The 11,226-nt window shown below is 38.4% G+C and overlaps 1 protein-coding gene across 2 annotated transcripts in view; it reads left to right on the forward strand.

Moving 5' to 3' along the window:
* TYW5 (tRNA-yW synthesizing protein 5) overlaps positions 1–10,178 on the forward strand; it is a 16,557-nt gene extending 6,379 nt beyond the window's left edge. For both annotated transcript variants that reach the window (XM_054043560.1, XM_054043559.1), the window contains exons 3-8: positions 1,776–1,845; positions 2,814–2,858; positions 3,471–3,608; positions 4,652–4,739; positions 5,317–5,433; positions 9,815–10,178. In XM_054043560.1, coding sequence (XP_053899535.1) covers positions 1,776–1,845; positions 2,814–2,858; positions 3,471–3,608; positions 4,652–4,739; positions 5,317–5,433; positions 9,815–10,071 — 715 coding nt within the window. In that variant the 3' untranslated portion in view covers positions 10,072–10,178. The remainder of the gene's footprint in view (positions 1–1,775; positions 1,846–2,813; positions 2,859–3,470; positions 3,609–4,651; positions 4,740–5,316; positions 5,434–9,814) is intronic.
* The last annotated feature ends 1,048 nt before the right edge of the window (positions 10,179–11,226 follow it).

Here is an 11,226-nt window from a genome sequence, read left to right on the forward strand (position 1 = left end):
GGGGTGGGGACCTAGAGAGACAAAAGATTCCTGCCTTGTGCCAAAGCTATAAAAGGCTGAGATGTCTGCTGGAACTAACAAGGACTGTACCAGGGGAAAGGATTGGGCCCAGACTAGGAAGGCATCTAGTCCATGAAAGAAACTTATTGGAACATCTCTGAGGATGAGATATTACCTATAATCAGTTTCTTAATGTATTAGGCTTAGACTTGTATGTTTTTGCTTTATTTTGCTTGGTGACTTACTTTGTTCTGTCTGTTATTACTTGAAACCTCTTAAATCCTACTTTTTATAATTAATAAAATCACTTTTGTTTATTAATGAACCCCGAGTAAGTGATTAATACCTGGGGGAGCAAACAGCTGTGCATATCTCTCGATTGGTGTTATAGAGGGTGGACAATTTATGAGTTTACCCTGTATAAGCTTTATACAGAGTAAAACGGATTTATTTGGGGTTTGGATCCTATTGGGAACTGGGTGTCTGGGTGCTGGAGAAGTAACTTGCTGAGCAGGTTTTGGTTAAAGTCTGCAGCTTTGTGGGCGTGGACCAGACCTGGGTCTGTGTTGCAGCAGACTAGCATGTCTGGCTCAACAAGGCAGGGTTCTGGAGTCCCAAGCTGGCAGGGAAAATGGGCTTAGAAGTAATTTCAGCACATCCGCTGACAGTCCCACGGGGGGGTGTCTGTGACTGAACCCGTCACAGTACTACATGCAATTGTTTTGCTCCAGTATCAAGCAGGGCCAAATGCTACAATATCTGTTCAGGCAAAGGTCTATTGAAGACTAGATCTAAGAGACCTTTACTGTTTTATGCTTGTATTGACTCTGTACCAGGAGCAAACTTACCAAATATGTATCTGTAGAAAGTATTATTTATTGCAGTATCTGCTAAAGTTGTTAAAGAATTGACATTTTAGGAGGACCTCCTCACTCTGTGAAACTGAGTCATCTAGAGCTTGATTCTGCTCCCATTGACTTCAGTAGGTCTGGGCTTGGAACGTAGGCCCAGACCTTCAAAGGTACTTAGCCACCTAACTCCCATTATTTCAGTGGAAGTTAGGCTCTTAAATACCTTTGAGGATTTGGGCCCCAATGATTTCTTTTTAATAGGAACTAACTTGAAGCTGTCCTCCCAGCTGAAAAGCTAAAGTTCTTTTTCCTGTAGAATCATTGAAAGAAGCAACTTTAGGAGAATTGATTTAAAATACATGAAGGTTGGGACTATTGTAAACATAGGTTTCACCTGAGGCAGCATATATAAAACACAGACCCATTTATTCAAAAAAGTCAGCACAAACTATGACCCAGATTTTCAGAAATGCTCATCACCTATAACTGGGATCATATTTGCAATAAAGCTTAGTTTAGGCATCTAAATTAGATGCCATATTTTCAAAAGAACTTGGCACCCAGCTGCTCCCATTGAGCACAAGAGTTTGAGCATAACATTTTTGGATAGTGAGCACTCTTGAAAATCTGATCCCAAATAATTATCTTTTTACAAGCTGACTTACAGCCAAAAATATTTGGATCTAGTGTAGGAACAATCTGGATAATAATGAAAGATTTTTAAATATGATTTTTATCTTGGCAGTTATTTGACATCCTGTTGCAAACAATTGCTAGTCTATATGATGATTTTTTAAAACAAATTAAATCGTCTGTCTGGCCAGAGACATGAATTTGATCTGGTACTAAGTATTGTGTGTCCAGTAGTTAAATAATTCATTGTTACACTGATTAGCATTATGAATTTTTATATTGATATTTCAGAACATTGCCCTTTGATGTGTTTGTACGGAGAGCAGCTGAAGTCAAACATAACGAGTACTTTATATCTGAGGTAATTCCCTTAAAGTGTCACATCTTCTTTCATTAGTTATTGATTGAGATTTGGTTTAAAAAAAAATTATTATTTTTTAGCATAGCACTTAACCTTAAAGTTAAGCATGCTTTGCTGGATTGGAGCTCAAGAGTTAATCATTCCTCATGTATACTGTATAACTGACTACAGTGGGCTTGCTTGTGTGGCCAAGGACTACTTTATATGAGTAAAGGGTTCAAGATAAGGGACTAAGAAAACGTATTATGTTTAAAATAGCAACTATATATGTTAGATATTTTAAAAAAAGTAAATACGCAAGTGTTTAGTTAAGCTATAGCAACTATCAGAGGTACAAATATAAAATACAGAAATGTTACAATATACTCATTAAGTAATTAATTAGTAGATATCTTAACTATGTCCAAAAATATTGAATGGTTTGTGTGTTAATAGGAATTCACCCTCCCCCAAATAAATCTAGTTATACAATGTTTACATAGGAGTAGGAGCTAGGCTGCTCCAAATGATTTTTCAAATATTCCTTCCATCATTTATTTGTAACATGCAGTATGTTCTGAAATACATTGTTGTGATTTCCTGTGTCAGTGTTCTGAAGGGTTTAATTTCTACATATGCTCTATAACTGGATAGACTCAAAGCACTGTTGAAGTGGCTGACAATTTGTGATCTAAGTCTCCATATGGAGCAACATGTGTTTTATACCCTTAGATCTTTCCCTGCCCCCTTGAATTTGCCTGTTTCATTTAATTAGCATATTTTCACTTTCTTCCATTTCTTCAGGTAGCCAGCAGGGAGCAATAGAAGAAAGGGCAGGATAGCAGAATAGCTGAATTTGTAAATGGGATTTAGTTTTACCAAATTTTAATGAGGCTCTTCATTAAACTAATGAGATGGTCAAAGTTCTGTATGTTCTAATTCTTTGTTCTTGCGTGCTAATGATCATTCTCTTTTGTGTTTGTGTTAAGGATGAGAAATACTACTTGCGATCACTGGGTGAAGACCCACGAAAGGTGAGTAACTTGGGACTGCAAGGCATGTGTTTCAGAGCAGCAGCTTAAAATCTTTAAGGACTGTATTCTGATCTTTTGTCTTTACACAAACACACAACCTTTTTGTCTTGTAAATTAATTTAGGCCAAAAATTTTAAACATGAGTGCTTAAAGTTAGGCACTTAAATCCAAGCTTAGCTGGTCATCGAAGGACCACGCCTCCATAAGAGGCTTTCTGGATGCCATACAGCTGCCATTATGATTCCTATGCCTCACCTCCCATCCCTCAGCTGTTGGTATAAAGAGATTGATCAGGAGAACAGTAGCATAACTGGGGTGTCCTGATGATCCCTGGCTGCAGTAGCATCCCCTCAGAACTGTTTCAGATAGCTTATATCAGAGCGGCTCTCAGGCTGTCCTAACTTATACTGGAGACAGGACCAGCACCCAGATGACTGAAGATTGTGTGCAAAAGGCCCCGTTGTGTCCAAACCCCCAGCAATGCCAAGTGCTTCTTGGCCACAGCTGAGGACCTAGCCTGTATGATTTAACACAGTCATGAGCTAATTCCCTGCTTTCACTTCAAATATATGATTTTATCTGGAACATTGAACTATATCCCTTTTGATTCAGGATATTGCGGATATCAGAAAGCAGTTTCCTTCATTAGCAGAAGATATTCAGATCCCAGAATATTTTGAAAAGGAACAGTTCTTCTCCAGTGTCTTCCGCATCAGCTCAGCAGGACTGCAACTCTGGACACACTATGATGTAGGCAAATAATCTTTGCGCCTTTGTTGGCGAAATGTGGTGTGGATCTCATTACAGGATTGGGGCACTAGGATACAAGCCCTACAGGGGGCAGGGACCTGCTGGCGTTTAGAGAGGTGCTTGCATACTTTTGGGTACTAGGTAAATAATAACTGACTTTAGGTATTGTATATTTTAAGGATAGCTGCTATTCTAAGCACATTCTTGGTTCTCAGTTTATTTCCCAGTCCTGAAACCTTTGCCTCATATGAGTAAAAATTGCAAGACTGGGTTTTTGGGTTTTACTCATTGTTTTAAATAGCAGCCAAGAATCAAAAAACAACCTCTCAACATTGCTGGCTTCAGTGGAGGTGAAGCTACACAGTGCTTTGCAGAATTAGCTTATTTTGCTACTCTGCGAGACCCTTTCCTTGTTAATCTATATGGTGGGTTTTCATGCTCTTTTGCTGTAGTTGATACCACATATATTTGTCTAGTAAGAGCCTATAATGTGATACCAGACAGGGTTAGATACAGGAATATTATGTTGTGTAGTTGAGCTAGTGCAAAACCCATTGCTGTTTATTAGTGGCCGGTCAGCAAAATGAGGTAAGAAGGCTGTTTGAAAGATGGTAAAAGCACTTCTAAATATATTCTGCTTTATGTTTTGCTTTGCTAGATAGTCAAGGCAGATAATTATAATTGCTTTGAATTTTTAACAAATCTTGTAAGTTATAGTTGAAAGAAAGAAAGAAAAAAAAGACAAGTAAAAGAGTTATTAAAAAGAAATATGGAGAGGCATTTTTCCATTTATAATTAACATGTGCCAAAAATGTAAGATGAAGAGTGAAAATATGTCATATTATTCAGATTTTCAGGGTAATTTGATATGGAGTAGCAATTTTTTTTTTTTTAAACAGACACACTCAAAGCTTTTAATATTGTCTGTTTTCAGGGCATATTTTATATAACAGAATGATTATATGGAATATATATTTGCCCATTCTTCTCTTGTATAGCATCTATCTGCTATTTATGCTTATAGTATACTGTTATATTTTCAGATAATGGATAACTTCTTAATCCAGATAACAGGGAAAAAAAGAGTTATACTGTACAATCCTCGAGATGCACCATATTTGTATTTAGCAGGTATGTTCTTGTCATACACATTTAATTGAGTTTGGTGTTCTCAGTTCAGTTTCCAGTAGGCAAGTGTCCCATTATATATGAAAACCTTTGCCGTAATTGGCAACTCTGTTAGAAATCTCAGCAGAGAGGCGACATTGACTAATCTAGTCTCTCATTTCTAACAGTAATCACTCCAAGTTAGTGTTGAGGAACATTGGTGGGGTAATGTAGGGGAACTTGCACTCCTGCTGCCCATGCTCAAATTGTTCTGTGAATTAATAAAGCATTCTGGTTCTTAACTGCATAGGAATAGAGGACTGTAACTAGGTTCTAATAGAGTTCTTTTACTGTCTCAGTGAAACTTGGCTTTGATGGCTATTATGGTCAGTGAAAACTCTCTGGTATCAGTAGGATTGTAGTTGTACTTGAAATGTGGACATAGAGTGCCACATTCAACCCAGGTGGAACTCAGTTCAAGTCAATGAAGTTCCACCAGGGTTGAATTTGGCCCAATAATTATATCTCTAATGTATTAACTTACATTGGCCAGTGTTAAAAGAATTCATGAATGTTTATTATTTTGTTGACACTTCTTTAGGCACTAAATCAGAGGTCCTAAATGTGGATAACCCAGACCTGGAGAAATATCCCCTTTTTATGAAAGCCAGGCGCTATGAATGTTCTCTTGAAGCAGGCGATGTGTTGTTCATTCCAGGTAAGTGACAAATCGCTCCGGCCCACAGTATTTTTAATAATTTTATTTTGTGAATCCTCATTTCCACACGTGAATTACATATTTGTAACTCTCCATGCAATTCTAGATATGTGACACTTTGCATCTGACCAAAATTATACTCTTATTTGACTCAATGTGCATATATTTTAATAGCCTTACTCTATTAAAATCAATTTGTCCCTTCCCTGACCTGGTTTCTTTAGATTCAGGGAATGGGCACTTCATTCCTCTGTAGCTCTACTGTTTTCTCACTGCAGAAGTAAGAGGCAAATGACAATGTCCATTAGGGATGGAACAGTTAAGTCCTCACATTTTTTAATTACAAATTGTCAGTTTTGAAAATAAAGTCAGAATATTTTCTGTTCTAAGCTGCTTCTAACTTTCTGCAACAGTAGCAAATACAAAGCTGCTTGCTGTGCAAGGTGAGACAGCACCGGGGATCAGAAGCAGGCTGAATTATTCCTGCTGGCCTAACCTCATCAGCAATTTGCAGGATCAGAACCTGAGCCTTACTGAAGTATTTAAGAGGGAAGCAATGTAAAGGGCAATTCAAGTCTCTAGACAATGAACAAAGAGTAATCCATTAATTACAAGTGATCATTTTAAACCCTAATCCTGGAAACATTGATGCACATGCTTACCTTTGCTCACCCAAGTAGTCCCATTGAAGTTACTGGAATTCTTCACCTGCTTAAAGTTAAGCATATGTGTAAGTGTCTACAGGAGTGGGCCTTGGGCCTACAATCTGTGTGTGTGTGTGTGTGTGTTTTAATTGTAATTGTTGTGCAGTTCTAAGCAGTACCTAGGTCATGGATATGGGGACAGGGAAGAATTAATATTATTTGTGGAACCATGAATTTCAACTACTTTATGAAAAAAAAAAAAATCGGACCTTTTAATATAATTCCCTGGCTTTCAGCTGTGTTAAGTAGAGTATAGCATTCCAGTACTGTTTCTAGAAAGACCTCATTGATACAGTTGCAAAGTCTTATCTGAACAAAAGTTTTGACTTTTAATAACCTTCAAGTGGAGGGTAGGAGACGAATTCTACATGAATAGAATGTAAAGTGATCTTATATCCATATAATTTTGTGGGGTAGGGTTTAAGAGTTTATTTTGAGTTTTCAAGTCAGCTTTCTCAATTCTAATCTACAGATGTTAAGTCATACTTCTGGTATCAAATATTACTTAAAGCAACCTTGAGATAGGTCCTCTTACACTGCGAACTTTTGTTAGCTATCTTTCATGATCTTGTAAACACTGTAGGAACCTTTGTGTTCTAGCAGACTCTTCGGGGTGATTATCAAACATTGATAACATTTGCTGTAAAACATCTTCCTATTCAGAATAAGCAGGCTAATATTAACAGTGTTTGTGACTAATCCTGGAATATTAAAATGGAGACAGGATAACATCATAATGAAGACAAAAACAACCTATTAACTTGGTATTAATTTATTATTCTCAGCTATGAACCTGAGAACATGTAAATATCTAGATCCTTTTCACTGGTTCACATCCTTGGTGGGAAAACTGAGTATCACAATATAATTGTGGTTAGGGGACTAGTGGGGGGGGTATGATAGCGGTCTATAAAATCATGAGTGGTGTGAAGGTGAACAGGAAAGTGTTATTTACCACGTCACATAACACAAGAACCAGAGGTTTCTCAATGAAAGTAATAGGCAACAGGTTTAAAACAAAAAAGGAAGTACTTTTTCCCACAACACAGTCAACCTGTGGAAGTTGTTGCAAGGGGATGTTTCAAAGGCCAAAAGTATAACTGAGTTCACAAAAGTATTAGATAAATTCATATAGGAGAAGTCCATCAGTGGCTATTAGCCAAGATGGCCAGGGACACAATCCCATGCTGTGGATGTCCCTAAACTTCTGACTGCCAGAAACTGGGAATGGATGATGGATCACTTGATAATTGCCCTGTTCTGTTCATTCCCTCTGAAGCACTGGGCATTGGCTGGTGTCAGAAGACAGAAGGGCCATTGATCTGACCCAGTACAGCTGTTCTTATTAAGGAAAATGGGGATAGTTATATGAGAAGACAATGTATATACACCAGGAACAAACTTGTCATTCAGCTTTCAGCTGGCCACTGGTGTGTTCATTGCTATGCAGTTTTTTTTTTTAAAACAAACCCAGACTTTATATTCCATAGATTAGTGGAAGATATTTCACTTATTGGAAGGTGTTTCCTATTCCTCCTTTCTTTTAATATTTGTGTGGATTGTGATGTAGATTTTATGCAAAATCTGCTGGTTTAGTTTAGTATTCATCACTTTGGTTCTTACTATGCAGCATCACTCAGTGATGTAGGAATTACTTTGAGAAAATATATCCAAATTTTGAACAGAACTAAAGGAAGATAGCAGATTACTTTGCAGAGAGAACTGACTTCGTACAGTTAGCTGTAATGTTCCAGATTCTACAGACGTTTGCACACGTTTTCTCTTGGATCTAGGTAGTGTAGATCTTCCTCGCTGACTTTTGTCAGCAAGTGTTTTCAATTTTGAATCAGATATGCTAAAGCATTATTGATCTTTAAAACTGATACTTATTTTATGTTATTGGATCTTTGTCTATATCAATGCATTATGCAGCATTTAAAAAAATATTTGCCTCTTCATTAGTTTGGCAGATACTGTAAAATGAGACTGATAATTAAAAACACTGAAGATAAATGTCACAGAAAAAAGAAGACTTTAAATGGCACCATTTTGTGTGACTGAAAAGGGTCTGTGTAGTAGTCCATAGCCGTCCCTCTCCATCAGTCTCGGGGAGAGCTCACTATGTTGTGCCTATAAGTGCAATGCTCAGCAGGGGAACGTAGTAGTCAAAGGGCTCTGGGCAGGGCAGAGTACCAAGCAGGCTAAGGGCTCTGTGAGTAGGAACTGGAGAATTCCACCACTGGGTGAGCAGGGATCCCACCGAAACACTGACCTAGACTCTGGCAACACCACTGGACTAATGTCTGGTGTCCCTGGGTTACTTCCTATTACCCCTTCTGAGTATACCTCTGTCTCCTGGGGTTTCTCCATTTCCCAAGGGTACACGGCTAGTGGCAGTCCTGTTACTCCTCCAGGTACTGGTCAGTCAGCTGTCCTTGGCAGCGGGCAAGAAACATCTGCTCCCTTACCCGGCTCTTGCACAAGTGAACTGTAGTCCTGCCTTTTAAACTTCCTATTCTGACCCCTGCATCCAGTGGGGTGGGAGACGAGGGTGTGGCATGGCATGGTGTGGCTGGTTCGGCTCCGCCCACCAGGGGTAGTAGTATAGTCCCTCCCTGTCAGTCTCGGAGGGAGGCTACACCCCCTCACTACAGTCCTGAATTTCAGAAAATAGGATTGTTTGGTTTGATTCTGATCTCACATCAGTGTTACTGCACTGTCTTAAATGGAATTACTGATTTACATTGTTATAAATAGCTTAAAATCAAACTTTGTTTTAAAATGGTAGGTTTCAAATATAACCGTGTCCCAGAAAAACTGTAGCAGAAACAGGCATGCTTCAAGAACAAAAGCGGAAGATTGAGTCAAGGAGGTGAATGATGCAGGCCAAAAAAACTGATATGTTCAATTCACTAAATATAAAACAAGTAACAAAAACAATATTCCAAAATTGAAATGGGAGAACTAATGCAATGCTGTAGCTTTCAAGTTAAAACCGGCACATGATACATAAAACTACAAATACATAGCAGTCCAGGCAAAAGTGTCTCCTTGCTTACTTGCCCTTTGCCATGATGATTCAAATGAAAAACCTTACTATTTGCTGGACCCAAAAAAGTTGGTGTAGATGAGAAGAAATTTGCAAGGCTGATACTGACTGATATTGGTAATCTAAACTGGCATGTTGAGAATCCATGCAAGATAAGGTTCTAATTTTGCAAATGTGTATGCAATGAGTGAAGTTACTCATGTGCGTAAGTGTTTGCAGGAGTGGGGCCCTTAAAGATTTAGGGCTTAATCCTGCACTCTTTACTTATGCAAGTATTCCAATTCAAGGTAATGGGATAAATGACATGAATACGGGACAAAGAATTAAGTCTGTTGACCCTGATCCAGCAAATACTTACCCACTTGCTTACCTTTACATTGACTTCAGTAGGAATACTCATGCATAAAGTTAAGCATGCTTATAAATATCTTCAGGATCAGGAACTCACTGTTTGATATGCTGTAGCATATGATGTAGTGAGTCAGCGGTACCTAAACTTAAGTGAATGTCAGTGATTATTTCTTATGTCAGTTACATTCAGATTGAGATGGTTCAAACATCTTTGTTGTAAATGAAATCAAGTTTTAAATGGCAGTTTATCTTTTTAGACTTTTTTTTCTTCCTACAGCTTTATGGTTCCATAATGTAATTTCTGAAGAATTTGGAGTGGGAGTGAATGTCTTTTGGAAGCATCTTCCTTCTGAGTGCTATGATAAAACAGACACTTACGGAAATAAAGATCCTACAGCTGCTTCCAGAGCTGTGCAGATTTTGGACAGGGCTTTGAAAACACTGGAGGAACTGCCTGAGGAATATAGGGATTTTTATGCCCGGAGAATGGTTTTACGCATCCAAGAAAAAGCCTATAGCACTAACTATGAATAAACAGTCAACAAGTCAACCAAACTCCTCTGAAAGTAGGGAGAAGTACAGATATGGATACTGTACCTGAAGACACTTTGAGAAGACTTTAATAAAAACAGTAGTGCTCATTGTTTGTGGATGAATACTTATTTCATAGCCCATTGTTTTAATAGATCCCATTTCTACTAATCCACATGCAGTATAGTCTGCTTGATGCAGCTGTGGGTCTCATCTGTACAACAATAAGGGGTCAATTTAAAATATATATATATACACACACACACACACACACACACACACACACACACACAAACACACACACCCAAGTTTGTGTTATTTAAAACAATCATTTTGTTTCCGGGGGTAGTTTACTTTCAAAGAACTATTTCAGAAAATAAATATTCCTGAATAAGACTTAGAGCATTGGCAATTTAAATTCTGTTTTAGATTCTGGTGTCTTCTTCGGGGTGGCTATTGAAAAGAATGTTCCAACCCAAATGGGTTATTCTCTAGAGTAGTGAAGACTGTTGATCTGTGGGACTCGCACAGCTATAGTAAAAGGCAAGTAACCAGCCAGGGTTAACTTGACTAGCTACCTCCCTTTCCTCTAATTATGGGGTGATGAGAAGCAGCTGTGCTCTTAGCAGGACCCAGTCAGGGACAGCAGGTGTGTTCCTGTGGTTCTCCTCAGCAGAGAAAAGAAGGGAAAGGAGGGAGAATGCCCTGGATGGCTTTTCTGGGCTGTGTGGGTATGTATTTTGCTTATATTCATTAATTTTTAGTTTGAGTAGGGTACAAGCTAAAGTGGCACCTGTAGATTTTTGTTTGTTTGTTTTAATTTCCCTGATTTGGAATTATTTGCAGACAGATTGAATCAGCACAAGCCCAAGAAATGGGATTTGTTAGAACCTAAAATGGATGTGAAATCTGGGGCTCCCAGCTGTGCTCCAGCTCAGCTGAGAGCTGTATTAGACCTGAGTATTGAACATTCACAAATGCTGTCTGTCAAACCTGTACAATTCAGGTTCCCTAGAAAGTCAGGGTGGAGGTTAGTTCAGTTTCCTTTATGTGGGGTGTGGAGTGAGAGGGAAGGGAGTGCTCAGGTGGCTATAATCAGCAATTTCTTTTACATGTTGAGGAACCAGTGATCTCATAATCAATGTATAAAATACTTGT

This window comes from Malaclemys terrapin, chromosome 11 (genome assembly GCF_027887155.1).
Source record: "Malaclemys terrapin pileata isolate rMalTer1 chromosome 11, rMalTer1.hap1, whole genome shotgun sequence".
NCBI classification, from domain to species: Eukaryota; Metazoa; Chordata; order Testudines; family Emydidae; genus Malaclemys; species Malaclemys terrapin.